The 22,348-nt window shown below is 48.9% G+C and overlaps 1 protein-coding gene across 1 annotated transcript in view; it reads left to right on the top strand.

The window, feature by feature from the left end:
- The window catches only part of SCAMP1 (secretory carrier membrane protein 1), a 513,038-nt gene that overhangs the window by 220,221 nt on the left and 270,469 nt on the right, over positions 1–22,348 (top strand). Inside the window, exon 4 of the mRNA XM_086960743.1 lies at positions 15,235–15,346. Within this exon, the coding sequence (XP_086816869.1) occupies positions 15,235–15,346 (112 nt within the window). The remainder of the gene's footprint in view (positions 1–15,234; positions 15,347–22,348) is intronic.

The raw sequence follows: 22,348 nt of genomic DNA, 5'->3' as shown, positions 1-22,348 counted from the left end.
CAATCTCTTAGCATGGCTTGGTTCAGTGACCGTGACTGCCTCCTCCAGATGGAATACCACAGTAGTCAGGCGAATTACATCACCGGTATACGGAAGTCCCATCTCACTATGGCATATTTAGTTACAGCAGCTTTTAAGCAGGGAAAGCAGCTTCTTGACAAAGGCATCCTTCACACGTTGCAGTGGCTTTATATCTGCCATGCCCAATACGGCTGTCCAGTATGTGGCAATGGTTTTTGCCAAATGGGTAATATTTCGGATATGGGTTTTTTCCACACTTTCTTAGAGAAGGTAAATAAGGCTGCACTGCTTAGCTCCAAGTGGAGAACTCTATTTGAAACCATGTCTTTCCAGAGGAATTTACCATCCAAACAAATTCCTAAATACGAAGATGAATCAACCACCTCAGCCCTGCGCTGAGATGCATGGAAAACCAGACCTTCTTTGTCGAAGGACCAATGATTAAAATATTAGATTTAGACTCATTAATATGTAAGCCTAAGGAGCCCATAAAACTATTCTACTCCTCTGTCCATCTCTGCAGCACCCTTGTGGTTCTAGCCAAGAACACTTCATCGTCAGATGCCTCAATATATGAAAAATCTGTGGTGTTTTTTTGTTTTGTTAGAACCTTAACTCCCTTATTGGTGTAGAGGGAGAAGAAAAATGGGGCCAGCACATGTCTCACTCCACGTTCAATACTGAATGATTTTGTGCATTCCCCCTGCCTGCCAAATCGAACGCTGGCTGAAGCCCCTGCGTAGAGCTGTTTTATAACATTTATTATCAATGGGTCGACTCCCCTGGTCTCCATGATTTCTCACAGCCTACTATGAACCACGCAGTCAAAAGTGGCTGAGAGGTCAATGAATGCCATAAATAAATGTCCCCTCTTTGCAACCGTGTACTTGGCAACGACCAAACTTGGGTTAAGGCATTGGTCAATTGTCCCTCTGCCTTTCCAAAATCCCTATTGTGCCCTGGTCAGACCTTTTCTCTCCTCAAACCATTCTTCAAAGCCAATTAAAAGTAGTTGACCCGTCAGCTTGACATTACGAATATAGCATGCTACAACGCATGCAATTACATTGCGTTCTGTAACAAAATGGTCATTACAACACGATGCCATTACTACGCAAGTCATTACATCGAGTTGCATCCCGGTTGTTTCCCGACAGTACTATCAATTAAAGATATCGGTCTATAATTTTTAGGGATGCCTTTGTCCCCCTGTTTGTGTATAGGGATGAATATTGAATGTTTCCCTGAGTTCGGCGGGCCTACTTTAGCTATAGCATTAAAAACGTTTGTCAGCAAGGGGATTCCTAGATCTAGAATTTGTGCGAAAATGTCTGGGCCAGGGGCTTTTAGGGGACTTGATTGTGCAATAGCATGCAACATTTTGCCCAACTCAAATTTTAGATGGATGACCCTACTCAACTTGAGGAAGCACAATAGGGCTTGTTAGCTCTATCGAGTTTTCAAAAATACTTTGAAAAGAAGACAACAAGCCATCTTCTTCCATATGAGTGTTTCAAGAAGGGCTAGCCACCTCATTTAACAAGCATTCCTGATGCATCGGTTTTGTCTATGTGATAAACAATAAGCTGTTTTTATTAATCACTGTCCAGGACGAAGGGACGAAGAAAAGAGCTCCCTGACCAGTATGTCCGGCGTGGAGAAGATGTGGCGCTGTGGCCAGAGCTGCTGACTTGGGAGCTGGGGATCTTGGTGCAAGCCTCGGTGGCCAACATCCTGTGATTCTGGGCAAATTACATAATCTCTCCACTATATAAATGTGCTGCAAGATGAAAAAGCAGAAAGAGGCAAAACTTTATTAAAAAATAGTTCTACCAAAGCGGATGTTACAGGAAACTGATAAGAGAAGCAGACAAGGAACAAGCAGTGGTGAATGAATGAAAATATGCTACAGCAAAATGAAATGAAGGAAGTAGCAAGCACATGAACCAATGAAAAGCCAGGAAAGAGAGGGGGTGGGGATTTAAGCGCTGTTTAAGTTTATATTAAAAACAATAGATTTGTCAAACACAGCGCAAGCGATTTGCAGGCGAAACCTAAAATGGGGAATTCATGACCTTCTAGAATCCTCTCCTGTCCTTGTAGGTGTAGCTCGTCGCAGATCCTGCCACGCTCTCTTCCTCCCTCAGCTTCTTTATCCTCTTCTCTCTGGTCTGCTTATATTTAGCCCATAGACTTCGGATCAAAGAGACCTCTCTGCGGACCATGTGTAAGGCTTTGGATAAGGTAAATTAAGCCTTTAAACATGAGGTATCAAACCAATGTTATAAAGGCGTATTTTTAGTTGGAAATAGCCTTACCAAATGCAATTTAATTTCTACTAGTTCATTTTCAAAAGCTTGCCTCTGAAGATCAGAGTTCCCATATAAATCTACACATCTAGTTAACTCCTCGCTTTTACTATGTATCCCCTTAAGGAGGAAGTTTACTTTGTCCCACTTTGAAACATACCCATTTTTTCTGGCTAATAATGGTTTGGAAGCATTATCCCTGTGTGTCCTTCAGTTAAGCTCCCATTTCATATTAAACTCAAAGATAGCATGATCACTGAAGCCTAAAAATGAGACCTGAGTTTTCGATATTCCCCCACTGAGAGCTTCTGAGGCAATTACATAGTCTATTGTAGAACCCTTATCTACGCACCCAAATGTTGGGTCCATAGCTTCGGTTATAGGGTTCATGGATTTTAGAATCCCCAGATTCCACTTAATCAAACACCTGTTCAAGGTGATCCCAGAAGTACAATGGTCAAAATGGGCCATATGTTCTCCTTCACAGTCTGTTAGCACACACACAGGTCTCTCTGTTTTTGTACAGGTTCGGATGTTAAATCACCCATCCAAACTATATCCATACCCTTACAGTGCCTTAAGGTAATATCACTAAATGCCTGGTCCGGGGCTACCACCACTTGTGCCTTATCTTCCTCAAAGTAATTATTATAGAAATTTACAAAGATCACAATGATGCCTCTAGTCCCCTCGAAAACCAATAGGTGAATATAGGGGGGCAAAGTAAAACATTTTAATATTTTGATCTTGAGAGTGTTCATAATCAATGTCATAATGCCTCTTTTGGCCCTCTCTGAAATAGCAGGTGTGGCTTTTGATTGATAAGAGCGGACATCATCTAAAAAACAGGACCCACTTCTCATGTCTCTTGGAGACCAAATATATCATACTTTGCTATCTCCCTCAACCAGTCCACATTATCCTTTTTATTTCTAAAGCCTGCAATATTCCAGGTTACCATCCTTAAATTCTCCACACGACTGCCACCATTAGCCTCCTTTATTGGGGAAACCATCCTAGACTCCCCAGCTCCACATATATTGTTGTCAGTAGTGGCAAGTGAATCACAATCCTCCAGGTTCATCAGTAGAGCAGATCTATTAGCTATTAAAACCTCTTTGCTTCTCTTTTTGGGGGTAACCCCATTGGTACCTTCTTTGCAGAGCGTGATTCATAAGAATGGCCTACTGGCAAAGCAAATATCTGAGACTTCAGAGATGGAGCAATCGGGGATTTGATGCAGGATGTTTTCACTAAAATTGGACTGTCTAAATTAAGCACAACACAGTACCCCAATATATTTTTGGTAGGCAAAGCCATCCACATCATTCTTCTTGCCATAAGGATATGACTATGCAAATGAATTCCCCCTCTTGTAAACTTTGCGAGGCAATATAACACCATCCCCATTATTTGCTCAGTGGTCTCGGCCTGCGTTTGTCTAAGCCCCGGGACATTTGCCAAAATCACGACATATGGCTAACTGGCTGGAGGCAAATGTAATATCTGCACCCTCTGAGTCCTCCCAGTCCCCTGTACATCTCTACCTAGTGTTTCGGAAACTCTAGGTCCTTTAGCTCCCTGACATGGCATAGAGTGGGAGCTAATTGCTATGTGCGGGAGTTGAAAGAATTAGACGTTTGACCTTCAAGTTCAGGACTATTGTCAAAGATGGATTTTCCCTGTCTCTGGCTATATGTGTTATTGACCCTACCCCCCTTGCCCAGCTTTAACCCCTTCCCTGCTCGGCACATTCCCCTGCTGTGCTGGGGGGAGGAGGGGGACGCGCGCATTGCTCCCATGCTCATGACGAGCTCAGCTCGTCATGAGCTACAGTGCTCCTGTGCTCATGACGAGCTGTGCTCGTCACGGCCACACCCGTTTCTTTAGAACGCTCAGCACAGCAGGGGAATTAGGCGAGCGTTCTAAAGGCCATGACGAGTTCAGCTCGTCATGAGCACCGGAGCACTGTAGCTCATGACGAGCAGAGCTCATCATGAGCATGCAAGGGGTTAATATGTAAATTACACTCAGGAAAGTGTCTGATATTATGTTGCTGTGGTAACACAATTTCGTTCTCTCCCTTAGCTGCATCGCCCTGCCCTGAAATATGCATTAATGGGTTGGATAACCGGTTCAGTACGCTGACTGATATACCAACTAACTCATTCTAATAGGGCCCACTGTGATTAAGGAGCTGGGATATACTTTGCTCCATTGCATCCAGTTTACCCAGTATGGGTTGTAAATGAATGTTCAAACTAGTTTCCAATCTGTGCAAAACTTCTATGCTTGAAATGTATGGCAAGTGTAATAGCTGATCATGGCCTGCCATCTTCTTTCTTAGGTTTGGGTGCAGTTCTTTACCTAATCCTGTCCCTTTTTCTCTTTACTTGGGGGCCATCTGAATTCTCAGAAGACCCCAGTGACAAAGTCAAACTGTAATCAGCCAAGCAGAGGGTCGGGTCTTCACAGTCACAGACTCCATGGCCACATCACAACCTGAAGAAGGGGAGACATCATTAATAATAAGCTGGCCAGGTCTTATTTATTTATTTATTTATTTGTGGAATTTGGTAAAGCGCACGGCTACCCCCACCGGGGGTGTCCCGGCGCTGAGGACAGGAACAGCAGTGATTTAGGCAACTAGCAGCGTGAGAACAGGTATGTTTTTAGCTTGGATCTGAAAAGGGATTCTGATTCGGTGAGTCTGAGGCCAAGCGGGAGGGAGTTCCACAGCTTGGCGGTGATCACAGCAAAGGCTCTACCACCTCTTCTTGAACGATGAAAACGGGGAGGTAGTAGGAGACGGAGGTGGTTGGATCTCAGACAGCAGACCGAGTGGACCGGATTCAATCTGTCTGTGAGATAGCGTGGACCGTGGCCATTGAGCGCTCTAAAGGCCAGGACCAGGGCTTTGAACTGTATGCGATGAGAGATTTGGAGCCAGTGTACATTCTTCAGTTTAGGGGAGATGGAGTGCCGATAGGGAACATGACAAATCGGTCTTGCCGCCGCATTTTGGACGATTTGCAGTCGATGGCATAGGTATGCAGGCGCTCCTACGCACAGACTGTTGGAATAGTCTAGGTGTGAGGTGATGAGGGCGTGCACAACCGTCCTCATTGAGTCACCTGACAGATAGGGGGAGATTTTTTTAATCATTTTTAGTTTGCCAAAACAAGCAGATGTGACCTTTTGGATTTGAGTTTTGCATGACAGTTCATTATCAAAATGAAACCCAAGGTTCCGGGCAGAGTGAGCGGGGATGGGGGGTGGGTTGAGCTCAGTCGGCCACCATACAGAAGGCAGCAGGGGGGTTTTTAGATTGAAAAATAGCACCTCAGTTTTATCTGTATTTAGTTTTAATGTGTTAGCTGTCATCCAATGAACTATTTTGGTGAGGCAGGATTTAAAATTGTCGAGACCTTTGTCAGAGTGGTCTCTAAAAGAAAGGATAAGCTGAGCATCATCAGCGTAAGAGACCACTCCGACACCGCAGTCCTCAACCACTTTTGCCAATGGAGACATGTAGACATTAAAAAACAGGGGGCTGAGTCCCGAATCCTGTGGGACTCCACAGTCCAGGGGCATCTTGTTTTTTGACAGGTGGGGGCGGTACCAGACCTGTTGCGTTCTGCCTGATAGAAAAGATTGTATCCACGCCAGTCATATAGCCTGTTCAGTAATATGGAGTGGGTCACGGTGTCGAAAGCCGCGGACAGATCGAGGAGGACCAACATGGCCACCTCGTCTCTGTCCACGCTCTCTCTTATGGTCTCTGATACTTCCAAAAGTGCCGTCTCTGTGCTATATCCGGATCTAAATCCCGATTGAGAGTCATGCAAGAGGGAGTTGGATTTTAGGTAGTCGGCCAGTTGCTCCTGTACTACTTTTTCCAAGATCTTGGCAGGCTTGGGTAGGAGGGAAATGGGTCGGTAGTTGCTGAGTACCGATGGGTCAGCATCCACTTTCTTCAGTATGGGAATAAGCATTGCCTGTTTCCATTCCGAAGGGAATATGCCAGAGGAAAGTGAGGTATTCCAGATGGAGACTAAGGGGGTGGTGATAAATGGACACAGCTGCGTGAATATTAGAGCTGGGACGGGGTCGAGAGGGGAGCCAGATTTACATTTTTGCATTCTGTGTAGGACTGAGTCTTTGGCGATGGGGTCGGATGCAACAAATGTGGTGGTGCTGACCGCAGGAGAGGGTGGAGTCTGCAAGGCCTCATCAAGCCCTTTAGGTGGTGTAAATGAAGTGAAAATATCCACAATTTTGTGATGGAAGAAGTGAGATAGGTCATCACAGAGTTCTTGGCTAGGTGAGGAGGAACGGGTGAGTGCTGAAGGCTTCGTAAAGTCTTTCACTATTTGAAAGAGGGTTTTGGCCGAGTTGTCAGCCAAGTTTATTTTGTTGGAAAAGTATTCCTTCATGGTGGCTTGTTTTAGCTTATGGAATCTCTTCAGCGCTGCTTTATATATGTTTTTTTCGTTCGGATCATATGTGCGACACCATCGTCGCAAGAGTCTTTTACTTTTGCTTTTCTCCGCTCGGAGTTCCGATGAAAACTAGGGGGTGGAGGGTTTCGATCTGGCCGAGTTGAGGGGGAGAAGAGGGGCGATCACATTAATCGCTGTGACCAGAGTGGAGTTAAATGTTTCCGCATCTACGTCTATATTCTTGGTTGAGAGCCACTCCACGTTGGACAATGCTGGTTCCAGGGCCTCAAGGGTGACTTTGTGCCATTTTCTACCTAGATCAGGTTTTACGTTGTGCATAGTTACTGGGGGGAGGATGGAGAGGGTGAAGGGGATGAGTGGTCAGACAGGGCCAGTGGACTTGGGGTCAGAGTGGAAAGCGCTGGCAGGTTTGAAAATATCAGGTCTACGGTGTGGCCTGCAGTGTGGGTAGGACCGTGCACTCTCTGGACTAAGTTTATGCCTGCTAGGGTTTCTACGAGGGTCCTCGCTTTTGAACAGGTAGGGTCATCCACATGTAGGTTGAAATCACCTAATATGGTAAAATGCGGGTGTTTGAGGGAAAGGTCAGCTAAGGTGGCCAGTATCTCAGTAAGATGGGAAGGCTGAGTGCCAGGCGGATTGTAGATGAGAGCACCCGCCAAGACCAAATGGACGGGGTCCGTGATGCTAAAGTATATTGCCTCTATAGGACCGAGTTAGGTAATTTCCTGGATGTTATTTTCCATTGGGACCGAAAAATAATAGCGACCCCTCCTCCCGCTTTAGTTCCAGGGCGGTTAATTCCTGCAAAGCGGTAATTGGGGGGGATTGCTAGTGATATATCCGGATTAGTGGCGTTTTTGACCAAGGTTTCGGTGAGGAACAATAGGTCCCACGCATGGGTGGTGATAGAGAGCCATATGTTCGAGGCATGTGGGCTGCTGAATTCATATCTGTGCATAGATCGCCTCCTAGTGTTGGGTCCGGATGATTGCACATTGTTGTCCTGGAAGAGTCTTCGAAGTATCAAGAGATAGGTGGCTCCTCCCCTGGACTACAGTGCGCATGGGCATCCACTCCATCCTCAGATTGTTTTTTTCCGCCATTCGGATGTATATTTATTAACTCCAGTTCGGAATCGATACAAAACTTTTTATTTTGCCAAAAGGTCTTTAGTTATCGTCGGTATTGTCTTTGCGATCGGTGCCCAGTACTTGTTCCAGCTCTATCCTCGAGCCCGACGTCAAGAAGAGCCGCATGGCTTTTCAGCACCAAAGCCCGGTCGACGCCAGAGGCCTTATCGACAACCCATTATGGAACGGAGCCAGTTCAAGAGATGTCCCGTTTGCAGCTCCAAGTATCCTCACATCGATGTCCACCCGGTGTGCACCAAGTGCCTGTCGCCGGATCACGATGAAGCCAGCTGTATGGCTTGTTCTCGGTTCCGCTCCAAGAAGACGATTCGCCCTTGACGCGCCGCGCGAAAGGAGGCCCAGCAGACGGCACCCGACCCGGTGAACATCTTTGATGCCGAGTAAGATGAGGGAGTCCAGCAGGAAGTTCAAGAGAACCTGTCTGATCCTGCATCGGAGATCGACTCCAGTTACGACGCAGATGTGGAAATGGTCAATAATGAAGACGTCGTCGACGAGGTAGGAGACGACGATGAGGCCTTTGGGGCCGTGGAAGATAGCTCGAGCGAGGAGCTAGGCCCAACCGTTGGTACTGGGGCCGAGACCAAAACACTCGATAAGGCTCAGGTCGAGGGATCGCCACATGGCCTTACCCAAGATCAAACGCTTGGTTCTACAGCCTCGCTTCAAGGCCCGGCTACGGACACTTCCAAAGAGCCATCGGTTGACCGATCGAAATCGAAACCAAAAGCATCGGTGTCTACAAAACCGAAAGCACCGGAAACTAAATCGAAACCGAAAGTGCGTATTACTTTGGTCGGACTGAAGGCTTCTGAACCATCGGCACCGACGAAACGGAAGAGTGTCATCGACCCAGGGAGGTCGCTAAAGGGTGTCGAGCCGAAGGCCGGGGCACCGAAGAAAATGGTCAAGGACATCGACCTGAAGAAGTCGGCGCCGAAGGCCGTAGACACTAACAAGGGACTCGAAACTCAGAACGTTCTCGATCCTAAACGTCGACTCGACAAGGCTAAGGGCAGTTAAGACCTCGAGTCCACGAATAGCAGTGGCTCTAAAGACCCCGTCAAGTCAACACAGCCATCCGCCTCTTTTTCGAAGCAGGTGTCGGACTCGCTGCAACGCATTAAAGAAAAGGCTATTGTGGTCGGGCCGAAGGCCACTCCACCCCCGAAGCCGGTCAGTAAACCTCCGAAGTCGTCGGGACTGATTCAGTTCACACTGCCGCTGAAAGAGGTACCTAAAGCGTTCGCCCCTAAGACGGGCGTCGAAGCGACCAAAAAGGTGTCCATGGGGCCGAAGCCTACAACTACGGAAGGGGCCACCAAGCATCGACAGCCTCCACAGGAAGATCAGTCGAGGCAATTCATCGACGCTGAGATGGGTAGACTTTCCATTTACAAGCGAAAAATCACCCCAGAACAGCCTATGGAGTCATATAAAATTCCATTGAAGAAAAAAAGGGATTCTGCTTCGTCCCCTCTTCTTTTTGAACCTATACAACCACATGGACAAGACACTGCTCCTATTTAACCCACATACTCAGATGTGGATGTAGGGGATGGTGACAATGAGGATTACAGTTATCCTGTAGACACTGATCCAGAAGATCACACTGAACCCTGTACAGATGCTGTTGACCCAGGGGATCCACAAACTGCCCTGGACAGTCATGTCTATGCTATTAAAACCTCACCTTTAAGGAGGCCAAAAGGGCAAGGGTAATCCACCCCAGAATTGAGAAAAAATACAAACCAGCACCTGTGGACCCTACGTATATCAAGGGACAGTTGCCATTGGACTCTCTGGTTGTTTCCAATGCCCGCAAAAGAGCGAACTTGCTAACAACGGGTGATGCTCCTCCCCCTGACAAAGAATCTAAAGTGCTAGAAGCATCAGGGAAAAGGGTGGCAGCTCAATCGGCCAATGTCTGGCGAATCTCCAACACACAGGCACTCTTAGACAGATAAGACAGGGCCCATTATGATACACTCGAGACCCTGTTACAACACTTGCCAGATGAGTATAAGGAGGCAGCAGAGATGCTAATACAAGAAGGGAAACTTATATCAAACTCATCTATTAAGTGTGCGCTGGACGCAGCAGACACTGCAGCCAGGGCGATTAATACAAGTGTGATGTTACGAAGACACGCCTGGCTGAGAATCTCCGGCTTCAAGCCCGAGATACAAACCACCATACTCAATCAGCCAGTTAACCCTGATTACTTATTTCGCCCAGAGGTGGTCACCACCTTAGAAAAAATTAAGAAGGGCACACAGACTGCAAAGTCTATGGGGGGCTCTACAGTCGCAGCAGTTCAGGGGTGGTTCCTTTCGTCGCTCCAACAATAGAGGAGCTTCCAGAGGCCAGCTGGCCCAGGAGACACAATACAGTAAAGGAGGCACGCAGACCACCTACGTCAAACACAATAGGGGTGGCTATCGTGGAAACAGCACCAAGGGCAGAGGTCGTGGAAACAGCTCCCGATCCTCCGCCACTAACAAACAGTGACGTCTTGTCACTGCCCCCGCCCATACCACACCTGTCGGGGGGAGACTACAACAGTTCCTGCCAGTCTGGAAATCCATCACTACAGACAGGTGGATGAGGCAGCTTATCCAGTACAGTTATTGTCTGGAGTTAACATCCACTCCACCCAACATACCCCCAAGACACCGTCCTATGTCCGCAGAGCATTTACAATTATTGCAGCAGGAGGTAGTCAGCATGCTGCAAAAAGGAGCCATAGAGCTCGTGCCTGTAGAACAAAAAGGTACAGGGGTCTACTCGCTGTACTTCTTGATCCCAAAAAAGGACAGGTCCCTCAGACCCATACTGGACCTCAGGCCCCTAAACCAGTACATTCTATCAGAACACTTTCACATGCTCACATTACAGCAGGTTCTACCTTTATTCAGTCAGGGAGATTTCCTCGCAACACTAGATCTGAAAGATGCATATTTCCATATACCGCTACACCCGTCACACAGAAAATATCTCAGATTTACCAGACTTGGTTGCCGATGCACTCAGTATGGTATCCAATGTTGGATACCATACTGAGTGCATCGGCAACCAAGTCTGTTTAATAAGGGGTAGTTTCCTCTACTCTAATTGAGTGGTTTTAGGGTTCTCCACTCGCCGTTTTTGCACCTGAATAAGAGTTTAATCTGTATTGTGTGCGTACATACGGGCAGTGCACCCGGAGCTCTACTGATCCAAAAACCTTCGGAATCTATCTCAGATTTACCATTCAGGATCAGCATTATCAGTTCAAGGTCCTCCCTTTCGGAGTGATGACAGCACCCCGGGTGTTTACCAAGTGCTTGGCGACAGTGGCTGCACACCTACGGAGACAAAACGTTCACGTCTACCCTTATCTGGACGACTGGCTTATCCAGGCAAAGTCGGCCCAGCAATGTGCCGCCCACATGTCCCACAGCATTCACCTTCTTCACGATCTGGTGTTTTCACTGAATTATCCAAAGTCCCACCTTCAGCCCGCCCACGTACGGCGGTACTTGGGCGCGACAATAGACACTCTGGCAGCCAAAGCACAGCCAAATTCAGTGAGGATCAACAGCATGCAATTGCTGATACGGAAATTCAAACCACAACACTCTCTTCCAGCACGAGTGTTCATGCAGTTGATAGGCATGATGGCCTCCTGCATCTTCATAGTCCCGCACGCGAGACTACACATGCGTCCGCTTAAGGAGTGCTTAGCACGTCAGGGGAATCAGGCTCATGGACAATTGAAAGACCTAGTGTTGGTGACCAGTCGCACATACAACTCTCTGCATTGGTGTAATCCACAAAACCTTTGCAGGGGCCGGCCGTTCCAGGAGCCTGTGCCACTGATTTTACTGACGACGGACTCATCTCTCCAGGGATGGGGAGCTCATGTACTCCACTACACAGTGCAGGGACTATGGACAGCACAGCAAAAGAAGATGCACATCAACCTTCTGGAACTGATGGCTATCTTCATGGCAATGAAAGCATTCAAAGTACTTTGTGCAACAAGGTTGTGTTGATCCGGATGGACAACATGCCGGCCGTGTACTACATGCAGAAGCAGGGAGGTACACACTCTCCACAGTTGTCTCATCTGGCTCAGAGCATGTGGAAGTGGGCCATTCAGAGAAACATCTTCCGCATGGCAGAACACCTCCCAGGCAAGGACAATCAGATGGCGGACCTGCTCAGCAGGCACAGCCACTGGATGCACGATTGGGAGATAAATCCATCAGTACTCCAACCGTACTTCCAGCAGTGGGGTCATCCAGAGATAGACCTCTTCGCCACAAGGGAAAACGCAAAATGCCAAAGCTTTGCCGCCAGGTTCCCACACCCACACCCGCAGGGAAATGAGATATGGATGAACTGGTCAGGCATATTTGCGTACGCTTTTCCTCCAGCACCACTGATGCCGCTAGTGGCACGCAAGCTGAAGCAACACTCGATGACTCTCATCCTGGTTGCTCCAACGTGGGCACGCCAACCATGGTACACCACATTTCTAGAACTCTCCGTGGTACCGCATCAAAGGCTGCACCTCACGTCCAGGCTTTTGACGCAGAGCCATGACGACATTCAGCATCCAGATCCGCAACAGCTCAACCTGGCGATCTGGCTCCTGAGGTCTTAGAATTTGGCTACCTCAACCTGCCTCCTGACTGTATGGATATCATAAGGGAGGCAAGAAAGCCCACCACTAGAGCATGTTATGCGGCAAAATGGAAGCGGTTTTTCATTTATTGTGCAAGCAACAACATTAATCCGCTAGATGCATCTACTCACAACATCATCTGTTATCTGTTACATCTATACAAATGCAATCTGGCCTATGCTTCCATTCGTATACATTTATCCGCAATAGCAGCTTATCTCCAAAATAGGCAGCATCTCTCACTTTTCAGAGTGCCTGCCATCAAAGCTTTTCTGGAGGGACTCAAACAAGTTATTCCTCCCCGACACCCACCAGCACCTGTATGGAACCTGAATGTGGTCCTCACCAGTCTGATGGGTCCACCTTTTGAGCCTCTACACTCATGCGAGATACAATTCTTGACATGGAAAGTGGCTTTCCTAATAGCAATCACATCGCTACGACGAGTTAGTGAACTTCAGGCACTAACTATCCTGGAGCCATTCCTACAGATTCACTCCACTTACGCACTAACCCTAAGTTTCTGCCTAAAGTGGTTTCACAGTTCCATATGAATCAAACTATAGAACTGCCAGTGTTCTTCCAGAATCCTGATTCACTGGCAGAGAGAATGCTCCACACACTAGACGTCAAAAGAGCACTAATGTACTACATAGATAGGACAAAAGATTTTAGGAAAACAAAGCAACTGCTTGTTGCCTTTTCACCACAACACAAAGGCAACCCCATTTCCAAAGCAGGTATAGCCAGGTGGATCGTTAAGGGCATACAGATTTGCTATCAAAAGGCTAAGCGCACATTAACAGTTCCCCCAAGAGCCCACTCCACACAAAAGTTGGGGGCCTCCATGACTTTCCTTGGAAACATTTCTTTAGAGGAAATCTGTAGAGCAGCCACATGGTCTACCATACACACATTTACAAAACACTACTGCGTAGATGTGCACTCCAAACAGCAGGCAGCTGTAGGGCAGGCTGTTCTAAAAACACTGCAGCTGGCACGGGCGGCCGCCGCTAATAGAGGGACTGCTATATATTCTATGCACAGATATGAATTCAGCAGCCCACATGCCTCGAACCGAATATGCTACTTACCAGTATGCATCTGTTCTTGGCATGTAGGGCTGCTGACATTCATATCGCCCGCCCTCCTCCCCAGCGCCTGTAGCGGCTGCAGCACTCTGAATTACTCTTAGCATGGTCATCACTTACAGTATTAAACTCCATCTCTGCCACAATGGCTAAATACAATCGGAGGATGGAGTGGATGCCCATGCGCACTGTAGTCCAGGGGAGGAGCCACCTATCTCGTGATACTTCGAAGACTCTTCCAGGACAACATCCGCAATCATCCGGACCCAACACTAGGCGGCGATCTATGCACAGATATGAATGTCAGCAGCCCTACATGCCAAGAACAGATGCATACTGGTAAGTAGCATATTCGATCGCCTGCATGGCGTGGTAGGGAGCGGCAATTGACGAGACACGCCTTGACCTCCCTGGGCGGCTCTTTCTTTAATAAGGCAGCTGGTAGGAGTTTCCAAGGGAAAGCCACAGTCTTTGCATACGAAATGGTCAACAAGTAGCTGAGTGGGATTGAACTTGACGCTGCAGCTACCGGTCTGAGGTCTCATGGCCCGTAGCTGTGCCCTGGGCCAGCGTGTTTGCCCTATTGTAAATCCTCCTGCAGCCTGCCTGGCTGGGCGCGACACAGGCGCGGACGGCCGCAGACGGGCTAGCATTAGGCGCGCCTTCGGCGCGCCTTCGGCGCGCCAGTAGCGCACCCGCTGCGCGCGTCCTAAAGTGCATCGCCTTAAATGGCTGGTGTGCTGACCACAGACTCCGCCCTCCCAGCGTCCAGAGATCGTGATTGGCCGCCCCGCCTACCCTCCACAACAATCGGGCAAGCCCGTGGTGGACCGGGGTAGGGGGCGGAAGTGACTGGGAAGAGGCTGGATTATCGAGCAGGAGCAGGGGATTGAAAGCCACACTCAAAGGTAATCTTTAAAACAATAAGACCGGGCAAAGTATTAAAACATAACGTCACCTGGGGCAACTAGCGCGTTTTACAAAATAGCGCGCGTCGGCAGGGACCAGGTGAAGGGTTATGCAAATAAGATTCACAGCAAGAAGATCAAGTACAATTTTTAAAACATGGCATGACCTGAGGCTGCTGGCGCGTTTAAAGACTGTGCTCGTCCACCGTCTTACCTCCTCAATGGGGAGCCACCACTCTGTAAGCTCAGTCTTAAGCTCTGATGGACATTGACGGGCCCGCCATTGACCTGGGTGGCCTGGTGTGCCCCGCAGGGCCGCATTGCACTTAAGAACTTTTGGTGGGAGGGAGCTGAAGCAAAAGGTGCAGGCCTCCTAATGTGGATTCCACCTCCAGTTGCAGGATAAAACAGTGGCTGGCCAGTAAGTGTTTTCTTAAATACCCTAACCAGCAGTACTAAGTAAGGTAAAAAATATACATATGACATGGATACAGCAAATGGTTTCAAAGAGCAAGATTCAATTTCTTAGATCGATTACAATTTAGTCTCTGCTTATAAATAGTATTAGTTAATTGACGCTATAAAATGTCTGCAAAATTATCTTTTTTTATTTCAGGAGCATGCTCTGGCTCAAGCTGAACTCCTTAAGCGCCAGGAAGAACTAGAAAGAAAAGCAGCAGAACTGGATCGCAAAGAAAGGGAAATGCAGAGTCTTAATCAACCTGGTGGTACGATCCAAGATTATTTAATCTAACTTTAAATAAAACACAAACAAAATTACAGTGGTGTCTAGAAAACAATGGATAACAAAGGGGCCGATTCTGATCTCGGTCGGTAGGGCACCGAATCGGGTTCGACATTAGCGGTTCCGATTCGGAGGCTGAATTTCTGTCCGAGTCGTACACAGGTCTGAACGTCGAAGTATGATGCGAACAAGAGCAAAATCTCTGTCCGAATAGTTTCCGAACCGCTCCGTACGACTGTCACATGCAAACCGTGGCACGCAATGGAGATGTTTCACCACCGAGCTAGTACGATGATCGATTCGGACAGCCGGATCGAGTTGGACCGTCTGGCTCGCAATAGCTCCCGAGTTGGACTTCAGGGGTCCGCGTCTGACCCCCTGTTACCCACAGCCTTACGACTCCGACACAGGGGGAGACCCATTGGTCTACCCAACACCGGCATGTACGGTGCGGATGGCATCGACGATTACCCACTGTAGGAGGTGCACTTGTCCGCGACGTACCCATTCAGTCAATGGGAGCCCATGTACGCGTCGTACGACCGGCTCCCATTGACTTCTATGGGAGTCCGTCCGAACCGAGTCCGACAGCATACGGCCGCATCGTACTCGCTCGGTCGGACTGCAGGAGTCCGGATCGGTCGGAAAACACCCCAGATCCGGCTCGGTCGGAGTGCTTTCCGACCCAGATCAGAATCGGCCCCTAAATGAGAACTTTGCCAGTTTATCCAAGATGCTATAGTAGAAACTGATGATTGGAAGTCAAAAATATCTAATAATGCGAGCCTTGTAAACAAAGTGTGAGACTCTTCCTGTTGCTCTTGTTTCCACAGGTTTCTTAAAGCATAGTTTTGAACCGAATGAATTTACTGTAAAATATAGGAAGTGTGCAAAATGCTAGAGAGTTGCCAAATAGACACTGTTAAAGTGATGACATGAAGTTAAATACAATTTTTTTAAATGTCTCTGCATTCCAGAATTATATCAGTTTTGCTACAGTATGTGTTATGGGGTGTCTTTAAATATTTAAATGTATCCCAATTTGATCAACATTGTACACTAAGGTAGGATCATAAGGGTTAGCATTAAACATGATGATGTAGTTCTGTAAGAAATTATTTGGGCAATATCAGTTTCTGCCTACAAAGTAGATTTGGTACATTGTTCATGTGCTTTTAGTTCACTGGCTTAACTCAATGCTGTTTCAAAAAATCAATGTGTAGGTAGGATGATTAAAAGTTTTCTTTATTTGGTGCTCAGTATATTTAGATAGTAATACACATTTTTACACAAAGACTCACTCTTGTGCATTTGCTTTTATTGAAACCAGTTTACAAATGTAGACTATTCTGCTAGCCATCTTCTAACAGACCAGTTTTTTTCATTTTCTGTCATCAGGTGCTCAGTGGGCTGCTAGTAAAGCAGTGTTGCCTTCAAAGCACATTGCATTGGTGCAAAGGCTCTGCCCAGTGCCGCACCTGATTATATTGGTGGTTCATTAACAAACATCTGGTCACATAAGGTTGGTGTCTTGAAATAGCCAAGGGCTGTTCTCATTAAGATATTGGTAACCTGGTGAAAATGTCCTTACACTCTTAAGGCTCAAACCTGTATAATCCCCTGCCTCCTCACCATGAAACAAATAAAAGAAGCCTATATTAATTCACATGCATTTCTCCCCCTTCTTTTTTTAATTCGAAGGCACTGATGCTACTGATTACTTGTGCGTGAGCTGTACAAAAAAGTAAATAAACCTGTGAACCTAACTATTAACTTCTTGTGAAATCCCCTTACCATGTTAAATATCTGAAAGAGACAATTAGGTATAGATTCCTTACCTTGTGAATTACCCCCAGGCGTCAGACTGGATCCTGAGAATTTTTTGGCCGCAGTACCCCTGCACATCCAAATGTGGCATTGGTCGGCTTTGCGTTAGTTGTTGGCAGTGTGGTCGCCGTTATGATGTCTCAGCAGCTACTTAGACGCCGCCCTTACGCGCTGACGTCCGTTCTTTCTTTTTTCGCTCTAGCCAGCGCAGATCTGGAGAGAGCAGTACTTCCAGTCACTTTTTTACTGACTTTTTTGCGACTTTTGTCGACACTGTTTGTACTCCTGGTGCACGTTAGGGATGCCCAGTTTCAAGGCTTGCGGTTCCTGCCGCAGCTGACGTCGGTGACTGATCCGCAGCGCGTGTGCCTGTGGTGCTTTAAATGCGACCATGATCCCAAGTTGTGTTCAGACTGCTGGACAATAAATCCGAAGTCTCCTCACAGGTGCTTAAACCGGCAGTGAGCTCTTCAGAGCCCCTGCTGCCGTTTAATGAAGTCCTAACTGACATCCTATTGGGCACCTGGTCCAGGACCAACACTGGGGCTCCTGTGGATAGAATGATTGCCCGATGCCACCCGGGCGACCCCACTTTCCTCTCTCAACACCCCACCTCTAAGTGCTTGGTGGTCCAAGCCTCAATGTCCAAAGGTGCATTCCCTACCGCACAACCTGGGAATCCAAAAAGCTGGACCATCTTGGGAAGAAGAGATTTTCTTCCTCCAGCTTGGGACTGCGGTTGGTGAACACTGCATGTCTGTTGGGCCGTTACACCCACTGTGTGATATACAGTAGCGCAGGTGCTGTCACAGTGCCCGGAGGAGGCTCGGGCCGTGCTCTCCCAATCGGTCGCCGAGGGGAGTGACGCAGCAAAGTTTACCATACAATGTGGACTGGATACCGCTGACTCGCTAGGCAGGACAATGGGTCCACTGTGGGTATGGGGGCTAGCGAACGTGCCAGTCCATGACCGCCCCCTCTGCAGAAGCCTCTAAACCCTCCTAATCCGACCATTCAGGGCCACCAATCGCCAATGATGCATCATCATGTGGGACACGTGGGTTTTACAGATAGTCAGAAGGTGCTACTCCCTCCCCTTCGAGACTACCCCCCAGCCATGCCACCTCAGTACCATCTAATGTCAAAGGATCATTTGGCCCTTCTCCAACAGGAAGTGACCGCTGTCTTGGCCATGGGAGCCATCGAGCGAGTTCTTGCCCCAGAAGTAGGTTGTGTTTGCTATTCCCACTACTTTCAGGTGCCCAAGAAGGACAAAGGCCTGTGTCCTATCTTGGATCTCAGGAATGTCAACTGCTTCCTCCGGACGGAGAAGTTCAAAATATTGACTCTAGGTCAGGTTCTGTCTGCCCTCAACTCTGGAGACTGGATGGGCGCCTTGGACTTGCAGGATGCTTGCTTTCACATCCCTGTCCTGCCGGCCCACTGGCGTTATCTATGGTTCATGGTGGGCCACGAGCACTTTCAGTTTACTGTGCTCCCCTTTGGCCTTACCAGTGCCCCTCGGGTGTTCACAAAGGTGATGGCGGTGGTCGCAGCTCATCTGCGCAGATCTGGGGTTCCAGTCTTTCCTCTATCTTGACAACTGGCTGTTGAAGCGAGGCTCACCCCAGGCAGTTGTCTCCCACCTCCAGACTACGGCGGACCTCCTGCACTTGCTGGGGTTCACTATAAACGTGCCAAAGTCACTGACTCCCTCTCGGAAGCGCCTTTTCATCGGAGCGGTTCTGGACATGACGCAGTTTCGGGTTTATCCTCCTGAGGTGCGAGTACGGGATATTCGGGCTATGATTCAGATCTTTCAGTCTCTATCCCGAGTTTCGGTCAGAATTACCCTGAGGTTGCTGGGCCTCATGGCCTCTTGCATCCTGCTGGTAGATCATGCCAGGTGGCATATGCGGTCTCTGCGGTGGGACCTGAAGTTCTAGTGGGTACAGCATCAGGGGAATCTGTCCGATTGTGTTCCAATATCTGTGGGCACTGCATGACAATTGCAGTGGTGGCTAACAAACTAGGATTGGGTCAACAGCAGATCCCTCTCCCTTCCCCAACCAGAGTACACAGTGGAGATGGACGCATCAATTCTGGGCTGGGGCGGGCACATGGGAGAGGCGGAGATCAGAGGCCTCTGGTTTCCGGCAGAGTTCGGGCTCCACATCAACCTTCTAGAGCTCCTGGCGATCCGTCTTGCACTGGAGGCATTCCTTTCCTCTGCCCGGGGAAGAGTAGTGCAGATATTCACGGACCACACCAATGCCATGTGGTACTGCAACAAGCAAGGTGGTGTGGCGCTGTCAACCCTATTTCAAGAGGCTCCCTGTCTCTGGACATGGCTGGAACATCAGGGCATAAACCCCTGTGGTTCAACACCTGGCGGGTTCTCTGAACGCCAGAGTTGACAACCTCAGCCGCAGGTGCATAAGGGATCACGAATGGTGTCTTCACTCTAAGGTGGAGCAAGGTCTCTTTTAGCAGTGGGGAGTGCCTTAGTGAGATATATTCGCCACCGAAAAGAACGTGCAATGTCAACAATTCTGCACGTTGGAATTTCCATGGCGGCACTCGCCAGCCGACGCTTTTCGTCACGAGAGGATTTGCGCTCTTATATATGCCTTTCCATCTATACCACTTCGGCCCAGAGTGCTGATGAAGATCAAGCGTGTCCGGGCCCAAGTCATCCTTGTGGCTCCGGATTGGTCACGAAGAGTCTGGTATCCCGAGCCGTTACACATGGCCATCGATCCTCCGATCCGTCTGCCTCTTCGGAAGGGACTTCTGTCGCAGCAGCGGGGGATGGTCCTTCACCTGAATCTGTCCAGTCTCCACCTCCTTGCATGGAGATTGAGCGGCGACAGTCGACAGCCTTCGACCTTCCTCCCAAAGCCTGTGATGTTATTTTGGCAGCCAGGCGTCCCTTCACTAAGACTGTATACGCCTGCAGATGGAACAAATTTGTGGCGTGGTGCACAGCAAAGGCTGTGGATCCCCTTTCTGCCCCTCTTTCTGATGTTCTCTTGTTCCTCCTTTCTTTGGTCCAGCAGGGCTCTGCTCACTGCACTCTAAAGGGCTATCTCTGGGACATTTGAGCCTTTCATAGGCTTACTGATCAGCCTTCTCTTTTCAAGTCCCCTGTTGTAAATTGCTTCCTTAAGGGCATTGCTCATCTTTTCCCACCTGTTCCCTTCGTAATGCCTTTCCAAGCGCCAAGAAGATTACTTTCCTTTGACCAGAGACTGCTGGGGGATCGGCCAGGTATTGGACTGAGCTGCCCTGCGCACTCCCCGCCTTCATCTGGGCCTCTCTGTCCTCCCTGTGCAGTCTCTACTAAACTGTGTGAAGAGCGTGATCTAATGCCCCCTGTCCAGCGCTGCATCTGGCATCTGGGATTGCCTGTACTGTAAAGCGCTATTGTCCTGAGCGCTGCCGTGCCCCTGGGAGCGCCCCCCTCATAGAGTGCCTCGAGCGCTTCCCGGCGCTGTTCTGACCCACGCGCTTCATTGGCCGCGTATTTGCCCCCGTAGCGGTCTGGGACTGAAGTGCACCGCGCAGGTTGACTCACCGCCACGGCCCGGAGCCGTCTGCGCCCCCCTGAGGCGTCGAGGAATCTCCCCCCTCAGCGGCCCCCGTATGCCAGGAGAGGGCCGCTGGAAACCCTGGAGGCCGCGCTGGGCCGGAAATCATCCTCCTTAGACTGCCCCGGCGCCCCGGTGGAGGGTCGCGTCATTGATCCCCCCTCGGCGGCCCCCTGTGTCAGGAGAGGGCCGCCGCATCGTAGCCACCAGGCCGCACTGAGCCCAAAGCCTCCTGGGCCCGCACCTCGTGACAGGAGCGCCGCCGCGTCATCGGCCGCGCCCCTGCCCAGGACACGCACCCACTGGTCGGCCGCCGCAGGCCTGTCTCAGCGAGGCCCGCACCCGGGGGAAGCTCTAGTTCTCCAGTATTAGGGGTGTCTTTCATAGATTCACTTGCCTGAATCATTCCCCGTCGTCGGAGTGGGAGTCCCACGGTACATAAAAAAGCAGTAATATGCCATAATTACATTGGAAAAAACACTAATCCCCAACCAGGAAGTAAAGTAGCCCAAGCTACCATAGAAAAAACTTCCACCTTTGTGACTATCCTAGTCATTATGTATAGTCCAAAGTCCACCCAATCAGGCACCAGCACCCACCAGAACCTTCTCCCTAGAGGCTCAGGCTCTCAGATTTTCTACCGCACGTCGTGTGAAATGGAGTCTCCCTGAGCTCTGCTCAGTTTTCTCAACTCTAACTTCAATTTGAACTACTTTCTAGGATGTCTTCTAAGAAGTCTCTCTTCAGAGCCTGTGATTGTTGTGGTAAGCTTCGGCTTTTTGAGAAAGATCCACACAAAAAGTGTATCTATTGCCTATACCCAGATCATCAGGCCTCTGACTGTAAGATCTGCGGAACCATGCCTCAAAAGACTCTCAGGGATAGAGAGGGTCGTTTACTTCTGTGGTTGAAAAGACTAAAGGATTCTTCTAATCCTGCATCTGAGGTGGGGAGCATTGCCTCTGGTTCAACTGCAGCCTCTAGGAAGAGGCCTGCGCCTGAAGGAATGTCATCACCTAAGGCAAAGGTGACTAAAAAACAACCACCTACTAAGGGACTGGATAAGCCTTCAACATCCAAGGCTGTCCCCACAAGCAAAGGCATGGAGAGCACTTCTGACCTTCAAAAGGGAATCACCATCAAGATTCCTCTGTCATCTGAGAGGAATTTACCACAGACCTCATCTCCTCTAACGGCGATGTCCACTTCAACCTCCTCGTCAACGAGAGTGACGACTACAGTGACATCGACGGTAACTTTTTCCTCACCTAAACCTCGTTTGATTATGTCATCTTCGACGTCGTCTCCTACTATGGTATTTGTCTCTGTGAGGCCTGTACCGTCGACGACCGTCGTTGACGCCTCGTCGTCGACTCCTCTGAAGGCTCTACCGCCGACGGAAAAGAAATAGTCGACGAGCTCGTCGACGGGCTCCACACCGTCTACGAAGGTAACGCCGTCGACGAAGATTGATCCGTCGACTAAGGTAACACCGTCGACTAAGAGTGACCCGTCGACGAAGGGTGTCCCGTCGACGAAGAGTGCCCCGTCGACGAAGAGTGCCCCGT

The sequence above is a fragment of the Lissotriton vulgaris genome, chromosome 3_1 (genome assembly GCF_964263255.1).
Source record: "Lissotriton vulgaris chromosome 3_1, aLisVul1.2, whole genome shotgun sequence".
Taxonomy (NCBI): Eukaryota; Metazoa; Chordata; class Amphibia; order Caudata; family Salamandridae; genus Lissotriton; species Lissotriton vulgaris.
This window is presented reverse-complemented; position numbering and strand designations above follow the sequence as displayed.